At 42.7% G+C, this 23,767-nt stretch overlaps 2 protein-coding genes across 5 annotated transcripts in view; one reads left to right on the forward strand and one right to left on the reverse strand.

Moving 5' to 3' along the window:
• Positions 1–6,667, reverse strand: part of KIAA0895 (KIAA0895 ortholog) — a 31,132-nt gene extending 24,465 nt beyond the window's left edge. For all 3 annotated transcript variants that reach the window (XM_037385762.1, XM_037385761.1, XM_037385760.1), the window contains exon 1: positions 6,391–6,667. In XM_037385762.1, the coding sequence (XP_037241659.1) occupies positions 6,391–6,415 (25 nt within the window). In that variant the 5' untranslated portion in view covers positions 6,416–6,667. The remainder of the gene's footprint in view (positions 1–6,390) is intronic.
• Positions 6,668–18,238: 11,571 nt separating this feature from the next.
• The window catches only part of ANLN (anillin actin binding protein), a 28,433-nt gene continuing 22,904 nt past the window's right edge, over positions 18,239–23,767 (forward strand). For both annotated transcript variants that reach the window (XM_037383768.1, XM_037383769.1), the window contains exons 1-3: positions 18,239–18,346; positions 22,884–23,037; positions 23,420–23,704. In XM_037383768.1, the coding sequence (XP_037239665.1) occupies positions 18,329–18,346; positions 22,884–23,037; positions 23,420–23,704 (457 nt within the window). In that variant the 5' untranslated portion in view covers positions 18,239–18,328. The remainder of the gene's footprint in view (positions 18,347–22,883; positions 23,038–23,419; positions 23,705–23,767) is intronic.

The raw sequence follows: 23,767 nt of genomic DNA on the forward strand, positions 1-23,767 counted from the left end.
ATCTGCAAAATCTGATTCACAGAATTTACTCTCAGAAAAGAAGAGAACATCAGAATGGGCCTGCCACTGTGAACAATTTACACCACCATATGAATAGTAGTATAAGAAGACTTCAGTTTCACATATTCCTTCTTAATACAGACAGTAAGCTATATATAAAGAGGAGAAACCAGATAGTTACAAACACACCTCTGAGTATCCTTAAGACAACGCTGTCATTTCATCTAGTCAAAGTTGCTAGCTTTAAGAAAACACTTGAGAAGAAAATGAATGCAAGAAGCAAATAATGTTCCTTTAATGAATGAATCCTCCTTTCTTGCTCTTAACACCTAAGCATAGCTTTCAGGGGAGGTCCCTGGTGCAGAGCAGCTGCAAGGAAAAGTGATTGAGGACTGAAACTGTAATTTGAGCTGGCTTGTTGGAGAGAAGTGACCTCTCTTCACTGGTTCTAACCATCCCCTTCTCTTGCCAACCAGTTCATCCTAGAACATTAGGTGAGCAGAAAGTAAGCACACAAATAAATGCTGTCACAGAGAAATGCTTCCTACTTCTGCACCTAAAATGAAAGGATTCACAGAACAGGAGATCGGCCGGAGCTTGATTAAAGCCTGCAAAAGGGATTTGAGCTTCAGCCCACAGTAATACATAGCTGAGCTGTAATTACTTTACATACAGTAATTATATTCTGAATGGGACATTAGCAAGAGATCATTAAATGCCTCCAAGGGGAAAAAATTTGATGTAGTTTAATTTCAGCTTTGTTTTCACAATAAAATTAGGTTTTGCTCCCAACATAAGCACCATGACAACTTATTTCATGCTGTTGGACCTCTGTGAGTTCCATGTCAATCTGTGCTCCTCAGTTCTCCTGAAGATGCTTCCTAAAAAACAAAAAGACTGAGGTCCTATTTGCATGAACATACAATGGAAAATATGCAGCCTGGGTGTTTCCTCTACTGGGAAGAGAAAGACAAAAGCATTAGATTTATTTTGTTCTACTAAAGCATGTGTAACTTATGCAAGCTCAGTTTTGTTTCACAGTAAATTTGCAAATTCCCTTTCTGCTCTTGGTGCAGGAACACGCTCCTTGGCATTCCTGTTCAAATTCTGTCAGATCATTCTTATCGCATACGTGACAACCTGCCTACGTGGCTTCTCTTGCTTGTTGTGATGAGAAACTGTAGTTCCCACCACAAGGAAAACAACATCAGAACAACTACCATAAAATGTGTTGCATTTTTTTGGACAACAGAATAGGATGACCACTCTCACATATTTCTTGGCAAATATTTGAGATTGACTTCAGACCTGTACCGTTACTTTTTACAAGGATAAATGAAAAGCAAGGTTTCCAGAATGTCTGAACCCATTTCTGAGCATGTGAATTTGCTTATGTAGACAAAATTGAAGTTGAAAATTACACAGCTACTTGTTAAAATACAGACAAGATAATAATGTAATGCTAGTGGCAGTAATGCTTCATCTTCTCTACTGATCAATTATCAAAAGCCACAAAGAGCAGAGATGCCATAAATTGCTACTACACAGAGAATAATTTGAATTAATACCACACATGTATGTAAGAAGCGATAAATAGAAAAGAAAAAAAACCCACCAGAAACAGAATTTAAATAACTCAAAATTACCTTAATCCCCTCCAAGATTTTGTGTTAATCCAATACCAAAAACTTATGAGAGTAAGCTTTCAGAGCTAAGTAGTACAGTTAGCCAGTAATAAGTGTATTTATATCTAGTTAATTTCTGAAAATCACGAGTCAATTCTACTGCAAGTGTCACAAATGATGGTTGAGTGCTGAATATACACTGGCAGGTTTCACATACACATGGCTGATATCAAAAATAGTTGTCCCCAATTCTGTAGTTACTTTGTATGTGCCATCTCATAGAAAAGTGATTTTTCAGCTGCCAAACAAAGTCTGGCTGTCCTTAGTTTTCTTCTGATTAAAGAATAATACTGTTTGATGCATATTTGTGTTGGAAACCTAGAATAAACAGATAATCCAGCAGATTTAGAAGATTATATTAGATAACACTTCAGTTTTCACAGAAGTCATTTAACTGCTGATCTAAATGTTTTGATTGGCCCTGTGACCACCACTATTTTACAAAATAAATTAGAAAATAATATTTGAGACATCAAAATCATGTTGCAAAACGCCAAATTTTAAAGTTCTTTCTCTAGTACATTTGTTTAATCTGTAATAGTTATAATTTTAAACTCACAGCTGTAAGTTAGACAGCATCAATCAAATTAAAATATGTCTTCTAGGTAACTTGACTTACTAAACTGTATGTAAGAGTTTCCAAGAATTAGCAGTGTCTGGCGATTGAAACAGAGGTCTAGTATCCTCACTATAAAACCAATTCATTGCACAGCCTGTGTTCTGAAAACACACTTCAGTGTACTGAGATACCATACTGCTATAAAGCAGCCAGTCAGAGAATGGATTATCAACTCACATTAATTACACAGATTGCTAGCAGTGATCTCCATCGTTTAAACTCTGGGTACCATAGAACAGACATCAATAGATTACTTCTTAAAGGTATAGAAAAGGCAAACTGAAAATCACCATGCTATGGCATAACTCTATCCTGCGTATCACGCTACATATCATACAGATTTTATCTTTTGTGTCTCATCCACATGTGCTCTGAGAAGTACAAATTTGAACTTCCTGACTTTACATTTTTCAGTTTTTGCAGCAGCAAACTTTCAAAGAACATATGCCCAAGCCTCCAGTTACCTTTGAGAGCCTAACACATGTAATTTATGTACAAAGATCCCCTGCGTTACTCTCGCTTTCAAACACTCAGTCACAAAGCCCCAAGCCTTTCAACAATTTAAAAAATCCACAACAAAACTAGCACAGCCTCCCCCCAAAAGATTTCCCATCATTATTTATATTTTGTTATTCTCAGCAACAACACTGTAATAAAAAAGCATAGGTCCTAGAGACATGGGTGAATTTCTAAATGAAACAATCTGACAGGTTTGGAGCGGAAGGTGATGTAGAAAGAAGCAAGAAGGAGGGGGCAAAAGAGCTGCCTGTCCCCATTTTGACATCATTAGGGTACCAAAGGGCAGAAACCCCTCCTGTTCAATGGAAACTTGGTCTGTCCTGGGCCAGAGTAGAGCTCTGCCGCTCTTTGGAGCTGCTGTGTTTGGTTTCTGCTGCCCTGTAAGGTGGGTTAGCAGGGCAGCCCGCCAGAGGCAACCCCACCATGTGTCTACAGGCTCTCCCCACAGGAGCAGGCTGTGCCCTAGCCAAAATCCCATTGCTTTCAAGATACCTGCTAGAATTGGCAGGACTGGCCTCACTTCGTTGTGCAGATACAAATGTACTACATGTCACAGCACAATACAAAATGCCACAGGCTTGGTTTTGCCAACAGGGGAGTTTTACCCCAGTGTAACTTCATTTATATGCGTGTAGCTATTCCACTATCACAGCAGTACTGGAGAAGGGATGTACCCCAAGACTGCTAACAGAGGATACGTGGGAACCACAAATCTAATTATAAATCTGCACTAATGAAATGCTTTCCATGTCTAAATTGCACCCCAGTCACTAGCTTTGAGTCTTGTAGCACCGCAGACACTGCCTAATCTTGTCAGAGATTATTAGTTAGGAAAAAGATGTTATATTCAGGAGCTAGGTTATATTATTGGTTTCCATCCTTTAGAAATTGACACATTGAGCTAATCTTTTATATGTTAATCATATGTGTGGTAAAATGTAAGAACTCTTCCAGACTTTGGAGACTGTTGTAGAAAAATCTTCCTTTAGGTTACTGGGTAGCTACTATCCAGGCAGCTTCTTAAACACCTGTTCCACAGGTGGAATGAGGTTAATGACAGATATTTGTGGGCACAGATCTCTCTCTGTCCAGCTAGCCTTGATCTAAAAAAGAGAGCTCCTGCGGTTTTCAAGCAGCTGTCACTCAGGTTATATATGCATAATGGACAAATCCTTTCCAAACCACAGGTATGATTCTTAAGGTGCTTAGCAAAGATGTTCTTGGGAGTAGTTCCTCCTACTCTATAATGGTCTGAGCCACTGCTTTTAGTGACCATTTAATTCACCATTACCATCTTAGAATATGCTTGATTTTCTTTTTATTCACAATCAGAAACCACTCCCAATAGCTTGACTTGAGTTTCTGAATTTAGAGAAATGCAAATAATGGCTGTGATCTGTCTACAAGTAAGAAAACAGTGAAGTTTGAAACTAAGAAATGAGAAGAAAGCATACAGATGTGACAAGTAAGATTCCTCCTTTGACACATTTTGCAAATTACAAAAAAATGTGTACATTACAAAAAAATATTCATCTTTGATATTCAGGTAATATGAACAGATTAACAACTACCTGTCATTATGAGCTCTAGACTGTATGGTTTGTGTGCACAGAGGGGTGTGTAAATAATATTCTGCATAAAACAGGCAACAGAGCATGTTGTATATGAACCTGTGACATTCCACTGTCTCAGCTACTTCAGGCTGATGTCTGTGGTGTAACAGAATCTGATCAGAATCCTGTAGTCTATTTCCTCACCACTATAAACACCCTTAAAGTTTGCAAACACTCAAGCTTTGAACAGGAAGCATCAGGCAACCTGAATTACACAGCACTGGAAGTACCATCTATAATGACTGAAAATGGTTTTGCTGTAGAATTAGCCAGTGATCTGTAAAAAGACTAACGCTGAGCTATTTTCTATTTTCTCTGCATGTTGATTATTAACTAGAGCCTGTATGATGTTGGGAACTTTGACATTTAATCTAAGGCGCTTTTTTTTTTCCAAAAAAAATTACCCACCTATTTACTTTCCTCCTGTAACAATATTATTTGTCATTCAGCTTTAATTCTAAGCTCCAAAACCAAGCGCAAGTTTCAACTATGAGCCAGTTTCTGTGTCTGATTCATTAACTGCCAATGTCTGTAAATAACTCTGAAAGATCCAGCACTTATAGGACTCATTGGCATGATTTTGGACTTTACAGTTTGGTTTTTTCTTTGTTAAAATTACAAGATATGTAAGATGCACCGTTTCTACTCAAAAAACACAAAAAGTATGGACTGACTGGCAAGCAGTTTCTTGCATGTTTCCACACTGTGATACGGTCTTATGTAACTGACTCCAAATTCAGGTTCTTCAAATTAAATTATGTGAGTGCAGTAATAATCAGCAAAAGTGAAGACCTGGACCTAATGAAATCAAGTAACAAACTGCCACTGACTTAATAGACTCAGGACATCATCACAAAACACTGATTTACAGATAGACCTGCCCAGGATGAAACTCCCATCCAAGCAGATCTCTAGCTTGTTCTACTGCAGCACAGGTGTGTTCAGGAATATTTGATGGAGAAGCATGGACCCAAAATAACGACCTTTCCTTTTAAGAAATCTCCATCCTTTATTATTACAGTTGCTGTTGTACATGTCTAGGGATGCTCCAATTCCATGAACTTTATTTCTTGTCCCATTACCAGAAATAAGACCCTACTCATATCTGTGGGCAGATGGAGTGGCATATAAATTACGCAGAGAAAGAGCACTTGTAAGAAATCTTAATAATGATTGTAACAGTATTGTGTGAGGGGACGCTAAGCCATCTCTCCACCAGATCTCTTCTACATAGATTTCCCTGTAGTAACAGTGGCTTGAAGCAGCTGAAATAATGACACATGAAAAGACGTCAAATTTAAACAAGGTAAACATCGGCGTGAAAAAACTGTTTTGCAGCAGCTGTATTGTAGGTTTTCCTACATACCACATACAGGCAGCACTGGGGAGGGCAGTTCTGTGTGGTAACCAACACTTTTCCATATTACCCTTATACAGCCGTAATACAGGTCTTTATACACATGCATGACAAAGGCTTGTTAACTTCCCAGAAAACACGGCCAAGAGGCGAGCCAAAGAGCCAGAGACACCAGATATAATTAGGAAGAGTTTTATTAGCGTTCTCAGCCGCATCTTCGGCCCCTCGCCCCACCGACGGCGGGCGGGTGTCGCCCCCTCGCCGGGCAGGGGCCGGGCCCGGCCACCGGCGGAGCTGCGGTCGCCTCCCTGCCGGGCAGGTAGGGACGAGGCGCCGTCCCTCGTCCCCGCGGCGCCGTACGCTCACGGGAGCCCCGTGGCGCCGCCCCGGGCGTCGCTTTCCCCGCGGGGGAGCCGGTGCCAGCGGGCCGCTGCCTCAGCGGGCCGGGGGCGCCTGAGGGGCCGCGCGAAAGCGGCCCCACCTTGCCCCCTCCCGCCGCCCCAAGCCCCTCGCCAAGCCGGCGACGCCCCAGCCGCCCCCGAGGCGCAGCCGGTGCCCGGTCCCGCCTCAGGCCGCGTCCCCGGGGGCGGTACTCACCGGTGACACGGATGGACTCCAGCATCGTGCTCCGCCAGGCAGTCGCCGCCGCTCTTGCCCCGCCGGCTTCCCCCTGCGCGGCGGGCCCGGCCGGGGCGGGCCGCAGGCTCCCGCCTCCTGGGCGGGGAGCCCCGGGAGGAGGCGGGGAGAAGGGCAGCGAGCGGCGCCGGAGGCGGCGAGGGCCGTGCCCGGGCCCCGACGCCTCACGGCAGCCCGCCTGGCCCCGCCGCGGCGGAGGCTGAGGGAGCCCCGGCCCGGCGCCCGCCCGGGCCCCGCAGACCACAAGTCCCGGCGGGCAGCGGGCCGCCCGGCGCTGGCGTGGCCGGGGCGGGGGCCGCGCTGCATCCCGGGGGCTGTAGTGCAGGGGCGGGCGGCGGGGCGGGCGCCCAGCTGCCCCCGCAGGCACCGCCGGGAGCACCGCGGCGGCGCGGCCGGGCCCGGCCTCAGGCGCCGGCGGGGTGGCAGGAGCCTGGGGGGTGTCGCTTGCGCTGAATCCATGGGTCACTGCCAGCTGTCACCTTTGGCGTGACTGGTAACAGCGGGGTGATCGATGCTCATCTGCTGGGCCTGAGGCAGGCGGAGGAAGGGCTGCAGGGGCCAGGGGTGCTCAGCAGGGGCCGGGGGCCGCAGGGGCCAGGGGTGCTCAGCAGGGACTGTTTCTCCCCGGGAGGGCACAAGGAGCTGTTGTCTCATGCTAAAGAGAACGGAGGAACTGGATCAGAGGCAACAGTTGGGGGCAGTAACTCATTTTAGTAATCAACAAGGTTACCGTACGCTGCTAATCAACAGAATTTAAAGCAGAAGATAGACTTTATATTGCACCTTCTGTTCTTGTTGTGCAACCTCTTGCTTTGCTTGTGAAACCTTCCGCTCCTTGAAATCTAACCTGCATCTTTTAGAATGCCTGTTGAACAGCAAATAGAAACAAGTTATTCTACCTTAGCAATTACAGTTGTGTAATCATTTAACGTAGGTATGGTGTAGGAAGATTTTGTACTCTTCATGCAGACTTAAGGGCATCACTGAAGCCAGATTGCACAAGAACAGATTTGAGTGTGTTAATGCCTTGATTCTTCTAAATGGTAAATACTTAATGGAGAAAGCAATTGAATTGCAAGTGACTCAACAGTGCAATAGTGCTCAACGTACATTATGTGAATGTAGTGATATGCCAGGGAGAGGAGAGCTGGGAAGTTGTGCGCTGCTTTGGTTGAATAGCTTAAATGTCTGCCACCTTCCCTCCTATCAATAAATTCATACCTGCGATGCACTGTACACAGACTCCCTCCATAACATTGTCCTGTAAGGTATAAGACCTAGCTGTACCATGACTTTGCAGGGATGGAAATTCCACCAGATCACAGATTGTCGGTACTTCTGAGAACCTCTTTCTGAGTCCTACCTGGAAAAGTTTACTGAACTTCATGAATCCTTGTAGACACCTGTACGTATGCAATCATGCGACTAGGCGGATGTAGATGAGATAGTTCTGTCTGCTTTCATGTCACTCTTCACAGGCAATATTTTTTTTAAAAAAAAAAAGCTTAAAGAACATATTTTCATTTTATTTACTACTGCCTCACACAGAGTCAAAGACAGGCATTCTTAAAGACTAGCTATGAAAAGACTGAAGTGTCATTTTTCTCAGTTTGCTAATGAAGAGCTAGTGCTGAAACACACTTCTACCTAGCTGACAGATTTGATATCTCTTTTAACTTGAATTCTTTGAGGAACAGAGAAGATACGTGCTCTGCCAACATTGTCTAAGTTTAACCAAAAATATCCTTTAAAGGACTTTGCAAACGGTGTAGTTTCTGGAACCCTCAGGCTTGTCTCCAAATCTCAAATTGCAGGAACTGAATAAACACTTCTAAATTTAGAGAGACAAAGCTATCACTAATGGGTTACTGTTTGCTTGTGATACATGGCAATTACAAAAAAACCTCAAAACCAGAACAGCAAATCAGTTCAAATGCTGCAAATAATCAGCACAGCAGATGAAGGAACAATAGAGGGCTGCTGCAATGTAAAGTCAATGTACCATTTTACCATAACTCCCCAGTGGTTTTGCTGTCTAGACCATAAATTCTCTGTACACAAGGTGGTACTTTAAATATGCTTGGAAGCCAGAGGAATTAAATGGGTAACTCCAGCTTTTGATGTGTATTCTACACATCTATCCCCTCTCCTTGCTCACTCCAGTGGATGCCTTCTCTCCATGTTTCTAATCTGCCTGCTTCTTCCTGGTGTCTGTAAGTCCTTTTTCGCCAAGCGCTTGGGCATTTGGTCGCCATTGAAACTGCTGCCTCTGCTTTTTGTTTTCTTTTCCTAATAGTCTTTTTCCTTTGGAGGATGGCTTGAAGGTTTTGTTAGATCATGCTAGTGCCTGGCTCTAGCAAGAGGATGCCAAAGGCAGTAGCAGAAGGCGCAGAGGAGGGATGCTAAAAGGCCACCTGCCCTTGTTTTCTGCTTTGGCTCTGAGCAAGATTTGTCACATTTGTTGATTAAAAGCATAACATGGAAAGCTCAGTGAAGAAAGACATTACTAAGTATCTCAATATGACAAGAATGCTGTATATATGTTTAATGTACCTCTAGCAGTTCTGACCTTAAAAGCATTTTAGCTTGCAAGTCTGTCCAGACAGACAGTGGGAAAAAGTCAAGCTACTCTGTCATGAAAAAAATCCTGGAAGCTATTGGTGCAACTGGCACGGATCCTATTGTAGCAAGGTGAGAGGACATGGGGACAAATGGTAAGGTTTAGATGAGCCACATGGTGGAATGCAGCTTAAATAATACAGTTCCACAATGCAAATAGGTCTGTATCTTGGTATCACGTATCCATTGTTAGGAGACAGAATTAAAGCTGACATGCATCTTGTCTTTCAGCTTCAACATAACATTACTTCCAGAGACAATTTCAGATTTACCTGGTCATGTCTTCAGAGATGATTTCATATTCACCTCGTTAAAAATACTGCAATCTCTTGCATGCAGAAGAATATAGGAATATTAGCATTAATAAGGTCTTCCACATGTACAGTCTGGAAGAGCAGTGATACATTTTATTCATCTCTACATCTGTCGCAAGCTAACACTGCAAAATTCACACACACACACACATATAAATATATATGTGTATATCTGCATTTGGATTTTAAATATGCATATACATATATATACACACACTTTTTTTAACATTGGTTTTATTTGGTTCCTCCCCCATATTCACACAAACATCTTTCTTCCGCTTCTCTGTGCTGACAAGAAAGAATCCTTGAGGAACTGGGAAAGCTGAGAATGAGAGTCCTTAACTAACTCTGCATAATTTGGCACGGCCTCAGGGCTATCACAGGGCAAGGTTAGCCTCCTGTCCCCGACTTAATGACTCATAGCTAGCTGAGTATCTTCTGACCATACAGTTTCATTGACTATGTGACTCCAACTGACCGTCCTTCCAGACCTATTTTTTCTAGGGGCTCCTTCAGAAATGTCTGACATTGCTGTCTGATTCCAGCTGGGCCCCATGTTTCTAGTACACAGAAAAGGCAGCACATGCTTGTGGGAGCTGCTTACTCATAGTCTTGCTCAATGGGACTGCTATTTTAAGATGCCTTGAAGAGCACAACTTGATACAGCTCCAGTATTCAAATTGATTTATCCACTGAATTTGTTCCTGCTTTATGTTAAGGAGGCTCAATACCATAAACCCTGACCAACACAGGGAAACAAAATGCAGGCAAAAGTTGCAGTACAGTTCAGAGAAGTCAAAGCAGTATAAGATCCTCATGATGTGAACCTACAAACGTATCTGACATCCATTATCACATGGGGAAAAAAATCAGAGAGGTCTATTGTACACTTACAAATGCCCTTATACCTACCAAGATAAAAGAGGCTGCATTTCTATGGCAAAGAACTGCTTTATATAAATACATTAGTCTCAGTAAAGCATACACCTGCTCACAGTATGAACTGATGGACTGATACACCCCTCTTGACCTGTCTAACAGTCTGCACAGTTCTGCAGCAGTGTCTTGTCGCTACAGGGGTCCCTCTGGGAATGGCAGGGTGTTGCTTTCGGCAGTGGCAGGCAGGACTGGCAGGCAGCCATCCTGCAGGAACTGCAAACACCTGCAGATGAGCCACAGGTACCCTGCTGTGGCAACACAAATAGCAGGTAAGGCTAACAACAGTCTGCCCCCAAATAATGAGATATTTTTAAATGTTCGTATTTTGCCTTTGGACCTTTTGAAGTCTGCCTCCTTTCGAACTGTTTTGCGGTGCTAGGGTAATTCCAATTGAAAGCAAATGTTGTCATAGCAATGCATCACCCTTTTTGGCTGGTCAGGCAGGGGCTTCACTTGTTTCTTAACCAACCTGAGAAAACTACAATGTTCCTCTTCCTTTTGCCATTCATTTCCTTATCCCTTCCTCTTCCACACCGCCTACCTGATCCCCTATTTTTTGTTGGTCCAGGCTGTACAGCAGACTTAGAAAATGAAAAGGGGATATCTAAAAAACACAAACCACTGCCTTAGCAGCTTTTTACAAGCTGCAACTTGTGCAGTAATAGGTCTGACTGCATGGTGCTTTGGAGAAGGAGCCCTCACCTGCATGCGTGGGCTAGCGCTCTCCTAGAGCTGGTGTGCCAGGGCTGGGAGCAGGGGACCCTTCGCAGTTGACCTCAGTAGGCAAAAGTCCCAGCAGCTGGGGAAAAAGCAGTAACCTGCTTCTTCATCAGAGCATTTAATTTCATGGACATCTAGATCCTCTCACTTAGGACAGGATCTGTAGAGCAGAAGGGGCTTTGCCTGGCCTGGAGACGGTGGTCTTCTATCAAGTCCTGTTTTCAAGGAAAAGCACTGGACCTAATGGGAGGCAGAACCCCAGGTGTAAGCCTCCTCTCTTTTCCAAGTATGTGCCTGGCACTGCTACCTAGCTTTACCTTGCAGGTTCCTGCATAGTTTGTGGGGTTAGATGGAACTATAAAACAGCTGGGACTACTTTATTTACTCCATAGTGAATAAACCCTATCAAATAGTACCAGTGACAAATTCAGCTGATGGAAGTAGTGTTCAAGCTTGGAAGAAGCATAAGCCAAGACAAAGTTCTTTTCAGACTTTATTCTCCTCCATCTCATGCATGGTTTTAGATATTCCCTGGGTATCCGGGTACCAGTTTATCATAGAGTCCCAGAGTTGGAGCTCCAGAGCCTCTGAGTGGGAGGCAGTGCACAGCACACCTGGTCTTTCCTCCCTACAGATCCACTGAGTTCAGAAGACATTTTGGGATGAGACATAGAAGACAAGCTGCCCATACCAAGCCACTTGCAAACCGTTGTCAGGGAGCAGCAGCTCTCTTCACGGCTCAAGACCTCCACCATCTCATTGTACACTTTGATTCCAGGCAGCCAAAGCCCCTGGAGATGTGGAGAGACATGTTCGGGGCTCTGACAATCCTCACCACCACTGGAATGACAAGGGAAAAATTATTTACAATAACCTCTTGGCCATTTCTATTCCCTTTGCCTTCTTTCATGCTTTATTGCAAGGTGAGGCAACCCTCCATTGTATTCCACCCAGACATTCAGTGACACTGTACTTGTACTATAGACTGCTACTTTATGTTCTACTGCATCAGATGTTTCTGTCCCTCTCATTAACAGTGAGTCATGATCTTATTTTCCTATTCCTTTAGTTAATCGATTTTCCATGTCATAACAGTTTTTAAGCAAAAGCAGACTGAAAGATTAGGGATATTTACTTGTGTCTCAGTGTAGTTATATATGTAGTTTCTACTGAAGCTGAGATGACTGTATTACCAGTGTCCCTCATGGGTATGTGTGTGGAAAAGATCATCACCGTTACATTTTAATTGCATTTGTTCAAATGTCAGTAGAAATTCTCTCTCTAAACCCAGCTGCTTCTTATTTCAGATGTGCTTTTTTTTTTTTTTTTTTTTTCCCCACAAATACTGAAAGATTTCCAAAGGAAAACACTAAGCAGTCTAAAATCCTATCTACGTAACACCCTCTGGTGTAGACATGCTCATACTGCAGAAAATATTTCATGTTACTGTATAGATTTCTTTCAGAGGAATGAAAAGTAATGTGGAAAAAAAATAATATCCTGAACTCATGTAAAAACCATTTCATATTCTTAGGTCTTTCCTTGTTTAGTAAAGCTATTAGGCTATGCTTAACGTGGAGCACCTACTTCAGTTTTAAAAACTTTAACGTAAATTTGTAGGTAACATTCTTGGCCTTCCTTTGCATCATTTATGACTTATTTTGTGTGTCCTATAGTTTTTATTTATTTAAAATATAAGGATAAGATGGCAAGAATGAGGTCAGAAAATTATCACCTGTTGAGCTTACAGCATACTGAGTCTTGAAAAAAAGAAACTAGTGCTGATCGAAAACATTTTTGATGAAGTGGTTTTTTTGACAAGAATCTCCTAATTTCTCCATCTTTCAGAAAATTAATTATTTTTATTACAAATAATGTTTATTTATTGATTAAATAAATAAAATTAATATTTTTTTTCAAGAATATAAAATGTGATAGAATTTCGCTGGTGAAATTGCTGATGTGTGTGTTTGCATTATGCTGCAGAGTTGCAAGAAGTCTCAGGTACCATAAATTAACATCATGGTCTAAAATAACGTAATGGCACTTAAGTACTCTCAGGCCCTTTCTATGTCAGAATTTCTATGTCAGCAAATAGTACAGCTGTACGTATACATAAAGAAAGAAAAGCAGGTGTTTTATAACTGAGACACAAAAGAAGGAATTCCCTTTCTCTTGTGTAAATCAGTCAGGAGATCTAAATGAAAGGTCCTGAGAAACTTAGAAACTTTCCGTGATTTAGTGATACAAATGCAATATTATACTAGAGAAAACTGTGACACAATAATCTTTTCAGAGTGCATGACAGGCAAATGTTTCTTAACTCCACAGCCTTGTAAAAATGCAGAGCTCGACCATCCAGAGTTTTTTTCTGAAACTGAGTTCACTTGACAGCCATCTCTTATTGTCTATGAAATAAGAGTTTCTCTCTCATTCCTTGTTTCACTATTTTTCCATTAGAATGTATTTTCCTCTTCTCGCTTTTCCTCCTGATTGCTGTTATCCTCCCTTGTTATTTGCCATTCTCCCACTCTTTTTTTTATTCTTTCTCCCTGTAATGCTTTTGCTTTTCCCTCCAGCTTCAATTTATGTGATTTCTCCCTCAATCACTCCTCATATAAGACAGCTCTAACAGCAGTTAATAGTAATCCATCCTTGTCATCACACAGTAATGTAGTGTAGAACAGAAATGATGGTGTGTTTTTCCAACCTTTAATATAAATGGTGTCTTCAGTGAGCCTGCATTTTCTTGAGAACCTCCCATATTTTTAAATGAGAAGTGAGGGAGCAAAAATAATTCATACTGTTTGAAATAAATTCTGTACATTCTGAAAATGTAGTATATTTCCCCCAGCAAATGTTAAAGGATTTCTCCCCCAGCTACACTTACCAAGGCAGAGTAATAAATGCAGCTTTTTAGTACGATAAAGCACAGTCCCAGCTGAAAGTTTAGACTATATTGGCTGTGGGGTCTCACATTCTTTTAGCCTGGTTGAGCTGGTTATCAATTCCCTACTCGGGCTACTAGAAGAGAGACCTGTGGTCTGAGCATTTTTAATTTAAATCCATGTCCCACATTGGGTTACTGACTCACGAAACCTGTCTTATTCCTGACATAAATATATTCTTTTACTGGATAATGTCAGCCTAAGTTGCATCTATGATTATCATAGGAGCTGACAAAAGCAGTATAATCACCTTTGGCTTGGCACAAAGAACAGACCCTAAATGCTGCTCATCAAAACCTGTCCGATTATGTAGTATTTGCAATAGAAAACATAGTTTAATCCAACTGCTGTGTTTTTCCATACTGTGGACCAGCCCTTCTATTCATTGTTTGGGGGCAAAACTGCCTTTTCCCAAACCAAATCTCTGGCATGCTAGGATACTCAAAAGGATCTGAGGGCATAATTTTCTCTTCAGTTCAGAATCACTGAGGAAAGGATGGATATTATATTTCTTACTGCTCTTCTGTAGTGCAGATTCCCTTATAACAAGGGTCCTGGTGTGGGGCTTGTGAAGAGGGGAATTTCTTACAGCCTGGCTCCATCTTAGACACCCAGACACAGAGAGTCAGACCTGCACCATGCATCCTCCAGGATCCACTGGAGGCAAAAAGGTGGTGGGCTCAGGGAAGGGATGCCAACGTTGGTGGCGCAGTCCTCAAGAAGCTCTGCAAGGGCTGTCTCCTTGCCTCTTCCCCATGGTTAAATCCTTTGCCTGAAGTCACTGGGAAAAATGAATTCTAATGGTACTACGGTCTAGAAATAATGATGTACAACACTGTGTACTAGACTATACATTTGCTTCTCCTCACTATGGCATCCTATGCAATCATACTAACTGTGAAATGAGTAACAGAATCATGGCAGTTCTCCAACTGATTAGCAGAAGAGTGAATATTCTGTTAAAAAATGCACTTTGAAGGTAAATCTAAACTACAAGGAACACTACAACGTACTGCATTATAATGCACTGTATTATTGTGCAATAGATTGAATTTGCTTGCAAGGGCAAGATAGATGAGCATCAACTTTCACTTTTAATTACTTAATTGTGAATAAAAGGAAATTACAAGTTGGAAAATGGTGTTTTTCTCTAAATGACAGGATTACTGAGATTTTTCTGTGAGTCTAAGGAAGTATCTTGCTTATCTTTCCTTTGGAATCAGAATCATGGACTCAGTCTCTCTGCAGAAAGTTTTAGGCAACATTCTCTGAGGATTACAGAATGGAGCTGTACAGCGGACTACATTGGGATCAGCATTTTCGCCTTCAATATTTTACATTTACGATTGTATTGATATTGTAAGGAAGCCAGAGCTACATAAACTTTGGCTAGTGCTCTCCTTATTAGTTAAAAAGTGCTCCATTCTTGTTAAAGTGCTAATGCAAACTTCTATAATGTGCTGAAAATGAAAATACATCCCTGAAAACAGTCAATAGGCTCTAAAAATTTTTGAAGGAATACTTGGGAAAGTAAAAATTTTTCCTTGCCATGTTAAAAGACAAATGACTGGCTTCCATGCCTATGCTGTCAATTCCCATGAAAACTGCAAGCCAGCAAAAGCTGTTCCTCAAGTGCTTTGTATTGTGTTATTTATCGTTACAGAAAGGATTACTTTTCGTTAGCTTACCCCTGGCATGAAGAATTCTTAAACCATATCACGTGGAGTAAGCAGACAGTGAAGGGTGTGATTCATAATTTTTGAATGCAAAAGGCTGGCACGTTATACAATGCTCTTCCACAGGCAGAGCTGGCTCATGGTGCTGCTGGTTTCAACATGGCATTCCTTTCTTTCCCTCTCTTTTTCTTTATGCTTTCAGATTGTGAAACATCAGTTGATTTTTTTTTCCCCATAAATTGAAAATAGTTTTATTAATTTATTAAGAAAAACATAACTCTGGAAATCCAATTGCTGTGGGCTGTACCCCCCACAATTAGACAGACAGTGGATTTTGTAGCCATTTTATAGCACCATTCTTAAAAAAGACTGACTATTTTTTGGCTCTTTGGAGTGCTAAAAGGATAAGATATATTTACTGTCCATTGCTTTTCTTGAAGACAGATAACCCCTTGAGAAGATGAGAAATCAAGTATTCAATTTATTTCTAGCAGGGCCACATAGAGTCTGGATCAAAATGATGAGGAAATTAGTGGCTCTGCAGAGACAAAAAAGGAAAGGACATTTATCATATGCACGTTGCATTGATGCTTTAAGCAGTTATACACACCTAGGAATTTCAATTTCATTTTTCAGAATATACTTTTTAGAAACATTTTTACAAGAAATTTACTCTACAGAAAAAAAGCATTATTATTTCCCTCTTTAAATGTTAAATAGCAGATGAGATTATTATGTGCACTAACAGTGCAGCTAACACCATTTTGGTTGGCCCCTAGGCTGAGCATCATGAACTATCTCATGTCATTTGAAAGACAACAGCAATGGATGGAGCCATGTTTGGAAATGCACCAACAATAGCTGAGGCTGCACTGTATAAATGTCATAGATCCACATGTAAAAGCAGAAAGCATGTTTAAATTGCAGTAATTCTGTAATATTTAAAGGGCTCAAATTGTGCATGATTTTTTGTCCTTTGGGATGGCAGGAGAAAGAACAGATTTGATGGTAATTCTTTTTATTTTCTGCCGATGACTTTGAGGTCCATATTGGCTATTTTGTCTTCTGGCATCTGCCCGCATTGATTCTCTACTGCTCCATTAAAGGAATGTTTCCGTTATTTCCCGGTGATAGCTGTACCTAGCTCCTCTTGAAGGAAGCAATGCCTGTGCCTTCTTACCAGTGTACAGGTTGGTTCATGGACTATGAATGAGTGATAAGTCCCATCAGGTTAAGTCCCAGTTTTCAGCCTGGTGTGCCAGCAAGTTCTGACACTGGATCTCGGGCTGCTCCAACCCACAATTATCCGAGAACAGTGCAAGGACATTTGTTGGCCAGGGTGTCCAATCTTGAAGATTTCTTCAGAAAAAAGATTATTTTGTGTTATATCTTTAGATTCTGCTGAATGTTGGTGCTATGCTGTTTGCAAATAAGGCATTGGAAAGATTTGCTCATGGGGGACAATTAGAAGAGTACAATTTGTTTAGCAAGGCAGAGTAGGGGTTGGAAGAAGAAATCACTGCTGCTTATAAATAATCCAAGAGGCGAGAAGCACAGCAGTAGGTAAGAAAGGCATTCACACAATTTGCACACATGCAAAAAGGTATAAAGGGAGGCGATATGTATGGATAAGACTGGAAATTTGACAAGGCCTAGTCATTTGGGCAGTCAGGCCTATAGCAGCCTCATAGGGGGAACAGCAGAGGGAAAACCCAAGCTGTGTTTGCCACCGCATTCAACACAGTTATGGGGTTTTGAGGTGGCACCTGAATCTGAGCACCCCATGGGACTCTGCCAATTCAGCATCCCCAACACCTGCACGTTAAGAACCATCAGTGAAACGGTGAAGGGGACGGCAGGACGAACTGGCAGGTGAGGTTTGGGGAGACCATGGGCTGTAACTCAAGGAGGAACGTCAAAGACGTGAGCTGGAGCTGCGACCTTCACAACAGCACTGAGGTGAGTGCCCTTTCCCTTCAGAAAGTAACACTGAAATCACGTTTTTCTGTCAATGCCGGCTGAAAGATGAAACTTCAAATGAAAAGGGCTCGGGGGCCACTCCTACTGAGCGGCAAGATGTGGGGTCCACCAGGCAGTATTGCTCTCCTTGCCCGTAAAGGAGGTAAAATCCTCAGCTTTCTTTTAAAAAAGCTCAGAGATTGCACACGGCCGGGCTGGCAAGGTGGGAAAGGCGGCGCAGGGCTGCCATGGCTGGAGGCACTCCCACCGCATGGGCACCTTGGGCGGCACGACGGCACGCAGGGGCCAGACCCGGCCCCGGGGTGCTGCAGCCCAGGCCGGGCCGGGCCCGCTCCCGCAGCCCGCAAGGACAGAGCCGGCCCGCTGCAGAGAGCAGGGCGGCCCGCCGCCCCCGGGGCACCCCCGGCCGCACACGGCGCCCTCAGGGGGCGGGCAGCGCGCGGGGGTGAGCGGGCAGGCTGTCGTCGGATTGGATAGGTTTCCCGTCAATCAATGGCCGCGGCGGCGCCGGGCGGGAGGTTGTGCGCAAGCGCGAGCACCTCCCTCTGCCGGTGACGGCCCTGGTTGCTGTCACGCGGGCGCGCGGCTTCCCGCCACGCCCCCGCCGCGCACCGCCTCGCGCCTGCGCAGCTCAGGCGCGCGCTGAAATTCAAATCCGCGGAGCGGTTGGGGCGGCAGTTCTGCTACTCGGGCGGCGGCGGCGATGGACCCGTTCACGGAGGTGAGGGCGCGGGGTGGGCCGGCCCGGCCCCCGCGTCGTGAGCTGCGGAGGGGGCGCAGCTGGGGCTCGATCCGGGCAGGGGGCGGGGGCGAGCTGTCAGCGGCGGCGGGGTCCGCGGCTCCTTGTGAACGTGCCCTTGGGGCGGAATAGTGTCGCCCAGCCCTGGCTCCGGCCTGTCAGCGTCCCTCGGCCCCGTTCACGTTACTCCGGGCGTTCGTCTGCTTGTGGAGGGCCGTTTGATTTGCGCTGGGGAGGCTCGGCCTGGCCGCTCGGCGTGCTGGTGCTGGGGCTTGCCTTGCTGGAGCCGCCCGGGCGCTTGTGGGCCGCCAGCGCTCTGGGGACAGCGGTTTGTCACGGCAGGCTTTGCGGAGGAGAGGGCCTCAGCTAAACCGAGCTGAGAGCTGACTGAGTTTCCCAGCGCCTTACTGTTTGTCCTTCGCCTGTGTCTGGCCGATAAGATTTTCGGCTGACACAGAAGGGACCCCGGGAGCTAACGGGAGTGACATGCTTTGAGCCTGCCCTATCTAAAGGTTGAGTGTGAAGTCTGGCCAAAGCAGTGATTATCTGATTAAAAGTGCACCCTATATGACATGATTGCAAGCTATGGTTGGCTGCTTTCATCGGCAGGCACAGTTCCTCCTTTTCCTTTAAAAAAAGGAAGTAATTTGTCAGGGTGGATTTGTGTGTGGTGTGCCTGAGGTGAAATTGAATGGAATTGACCATCTTAAACCTGTGTGAAGGTTAGAGGTTTCTTGGAGATGCTGTGCTGTACTCTGACTGTGTTTGACAGATGTAAAGCTGTGGAGCTGTTCTGTAACTGCTTTGAGAAATCTCATAGTAAAAATGACCTTCAGTCCACAGTCTGCCTAAACAAAACCTGAACTACTTTAAAAAAACATCCAAATAAAATACTTTGGTGAAATAGTCTCTTCTCCCCTTGAAACTGATCTGTATATCAAACTGACATACTTCAAATAGAGTGCCCAAAACAGGTGACTGCACAGATCTGATCTAAAAAGCCGAGCCTAATGTTTCGGTCTGAATATACCAACTGAATGTGTTATGCCAAGGCAGATTTACCATATCCCCATGTAAAGGCTTGCTAAGTATAAACATTCGAAACCTCTTTCCTTAATTGGTAGTAAGTGACATGATCCAACTAGTCTTAAATAAATTTCAAGTCCAGACTATTGCACAAAGTTGAAAATGGTTTTGCGTGCTGGGAGTTAGTCCAGCCTCAACACACCCTTCTTGTAGATAGCTGACTTTCAAAAGCTGTGATCAACGGTGAGGCCACTCCTCAGAGTAAACTTCATTCCAATGTTGGCTAGTACTGTGGAGTGCCTAAAAATCTTGACTTGCCAAGAATGTTTATGCTGCGGAGGTATCCATATCCAACAAAAACTAAAACAAATATGTATTCTGCTGTTGTGTACAAATTTGACCCATATTAGTGTTGAAGCTTAATAACTTTGCTCAAAATAGCTTTCTGAAATGAAAGCGTTTTACCACCTCCTAGGAAGTGTTGTGGGTTTTTTTGGTTTTGTTTTGGGTTTGGTTTTTTTTTTTTTCATTTTAATACTTAACTATTTTCAGGTAATATTTATCTACAAATTACCATGCTCTGTTAGTTGCAGGGAACTGGTGAGACATTGTAAGTGTTGATTATATAAAGCATTGTAATTCAAGCTTTATTTGGCCAAAACATGCTGTTAGTTCAATGTTTGCTGATCACTTTTTCAGTAACAAATTTTGTCCTGGTCTCACTGAATTTAACCTCAAATAAATCTTGCTGTGAGATTCAATGGAATGCTTTCAAATCAGACAGTTCTGAAATAATGTTTATTTTGATTCATTTTGCAAGTAAAAACTAATAACCTTCTGAATCTCAACCAGACTATTAATGCAGGGCGCACTGAGGAGATGGTGCAGTGTATACCTTTTTGGGATCACAATGAATGTACTAATCGTGACTTTCAGTGTATTGCTGATTGTATAATTCCTTTCTTGTGCAAAGGCTTTGTTTGGTACTACAGAATGTTAGAAATAGTCTAGGTTATTTTGTACTTCAAAGTGCTTAATGACATTCATAGAGCAAAGTGCGGTTTGCTGGTATGGAAGATGACCAAAGCGAAATAAGTGATGCAGTTGCTCAGGACAGTTTGCATATGTGAAACTTGAAGCTAATTGTTCCTTCAATGTGGTGGATAGACTTGCTCCCTTTGCTGCACTCTGCTAGTAAAGCAGGGTAGTTAAGAACACATTCTTGCCGTCACACATGGGTCTGAGTATCTTCTCTAATGCTGCTAAATATATACTTTAAAACATACTTTTTAAAAACCAAGATTGTCCATCGACAGTTAAAGTGGGAAGGTCTTTCCTGATTAGGAGAATGTACTTGTAGCAAACACCCTGTTGATGAACTTGAAAAGTAAGCCTCAAGTTATGATGACTGGCTTACTCATCGTGTGTAATAGCAGAGTTTGAATTGCGGCAGTTGCATGGAAAACTTGAGATACAAAAAGCCAATAGGAGTTGGAGCTCAGCAACAGACATGTGCATTCTTGGGAAGTGACATCCTATTTGTAACAACTGAAACTCCATTTCACTGTACTAACAAAACAAAGGAATGTGACTGTGTTTGAATAGAACTGTAGAAATGCTGTTGTGGAAGATATACTCAACTTTGGGCAAGAAGAACAGTTAATTTATATAGCCCTCAAGATTTTATTTATGTGGTTATTACATGCACTTTGTAGCTCTGCCTTTTGTAGGTCGACATAAGGAAACTTGACTTGTGGATGCAACTAGCATGAAAACTTACATTGCAAACACTCCTGGCATTTCATCTGTGACATGTCTTGCCAACTCCCCTTTCCCCAAAAATCCTCCTCTTCCATGGAAATTAGAGAAGCTGATTTTTGCTTTCACAAAAAACTGTTGAGATTAGCATTCCATTTGTCCTGTGTTGCCCTACAATGGAACATTGTTTAAGACTTCAGCCTTAGACAGTTAAAAATGTGAAATGTGTATTTAATTGCTGTGCAACAGGACAGATAATGGCTGGCACAGTTCTCACGATAATTTATGTGCCACCAAACAAGTGCAGTTTATATGCTTGCCTTCAAAGGCCATTAGTTCAATCACACAATTGCTTGTCTCATAGTATCTTAAAACCTAGATCAAAGGAGTAGGTGAGTATCCTTTCGATGTGATCAAACTGAGTGATAATGGTTTATGAATGCAGTACTTGAACAAACCCACAACCTATTTCTAACAGATGCTGTAAGGAATCACTTTCTAACTAGTGTGGGATATTTACTAAAACATTATTTTTTATGGAATATGATCATAGTACTCAAATTTCCAGTGGATAGGGAATGAAATAGGATGCTGTTGGTAGCTTAATTGGTATCTCCTTGCATGTTCTGTATACAGATAATAGTGTGATAAATAGCCTTAAAATTTAGGCTTGAGGAAGAGAAATTCACCTTTTGATTTAGAAGATGTAATGGCAACAACTATTTTTTAATATTAACAGCCATGTATTTAATTTTGAATTTTCTTTTATAACTGCCTGGCAACCACGTCGATGTGTATTTTCTTAGAGGGTTAGTACCAATCAGGTGGCTTGGCCATAGGCCTTAGCAATGTGTCAAAAAGGCCTACTAGCAAGACTTGACAGTTCAAGACTGTCATGTGGTGGTTCAGTAAAAAACAGAATTACTTTCAAACATTTCTGACTACTTCAGGCTCCACAGAAAGATTCCTCTCCTCTCCTCCCCCCCCCCCCCCATTTTAATTTTGCTATTGCTTGTGTCTCTTTAGCCTGATTTCCTTTGAAAGCCAAGCTAATGGGAGACACTAGTTGATTTAATGATTGGAACTTTGGAACCAAAGTTTGTTTTCTGGGTAGCTTCACCTTTTCATAATAAAAGAGTAGGTGTCTCAAACTTAACTGTTTCTACAATTTTCCTGTAAGTTTGTGGCTAGGTGAAAAGACCCAAACCATTGCCTCTGTGAAGAAAACGCTGCAGCCTGTTGTCTGTCTGGTAGGCCAAAGAACTTCAGTTAACCTGCAAACATGTACTGACTAGCCAGATAGCAAGAAGGTAGCTTGGAACTTGCTACAGTGTGAGCTACCTTTTTCTATCAGGTATTTGTTGAAAATGCAAGTAGCTGTGAGTGTTGCAAGGATAAAATCCAAGTATGGTGATCAGGGGCTATTACAGTGAGAAAAAGGAGACAGAAAACCCACGTAGTTGGCAGTGCAGAAAACATATTTTGTTCGTTCTGCTTTCAGAAGGGATAGCCAGTCGGAAAACCCGACTTTGAATATTTCTATCACATTGCAGTATAGTAGATCAGTTAGCATCATCTGAGAGCTGTGTTTGCCATAATGTAGCCTTCGCTATAATTTCTGGTATTGTGGATCTTAGTATATGCTATATAAAATTCAAATGTTTTTAACTTGAACTATTCCTAGTTAACATGCTTATTGCAATATATAGTGACACTTGATTTATTGACTACTCAGAAACTCCTTGAAAGAACCCGTGCCAGGCGAGAGAACCTGCAGAAGAAAATGGCTGAGCGGCCCAAGATGGGAGCAAGACCCACAATGCAGACCAAGAGGGTCAGAGAACCTTTGTTGGAAACTGGTAACCAGGCACCTCTTCCTGGTGAAGAAGGTATTTTTCAACAACTTTAATAAAGATTGTATTTTGATACAAGTCCCAACTCCTTTTTCCTAAGGGCAAGTGAAAACCCTCAGTGTTTATCTTAACTGCATCCATCGCTGCTTAGTTTACCTGACCACTAGAACTGAATATGGCTAATGTTTAGCTTAACCTGAGAGCAGATGCTCTAAGTAATTAGTAGGCTATTTAAAAATGATTGTATAATGCCAAAGATAGTGCCTTGTGCTTGGTAGATTTTGGAAGGGCAGTTTTTGGGAGGTGTATCAGGGTATTCATAAATCATACTTTTATTTGTGTTAAAGTTTTGTACCATCTCTGAAAATATTTTAGGTTATTTGAATGCTAATTTGCTTGAATACTCTGACCTGTACAGTGAAACCTGGTACAAAGCCTTCGCCATCAAAGAGGCTCTGCCCTGACAATATGGAGATTCAAGCTTCCAGTTCAGAGAACCTACAGCCAGTTCCTTCAAGTTCCATGAGCTGTCATTCACTTGAGAAGACTTCAGAGTTGCATGTACCTGCTTCTAATGGGCCTTCATTAGTTCAGCCTGTTGAGAAAGGAAAAGTAGACATGAAGTCAGAAACTCCTGCAGCCCTTTCAGTCAAGACGCGTATGCAGAAATTGGTGGAACAGAGACGCTGCTGGGATAGCGAGGGTATCTTTCACTTGCTAAACAGTATTGGTGTTTTTCAGTGTTTGTGTTGATGATTGTTTGCTA

This window comes from Falco rusticolus, chromosome 4 (genome assembly GCF_015220075.1).
Source record: "Falco rusticolus isolate bFalRus1 chromosome 4, bFalRus1.pri, whole genome shotgun sequence".
Classification (NCBI taxonomy): Eukaryota; Metazoa; Chordata; class Aves; order Falconiformes; family Falconidae; genus Falco; species Falco rusticolus.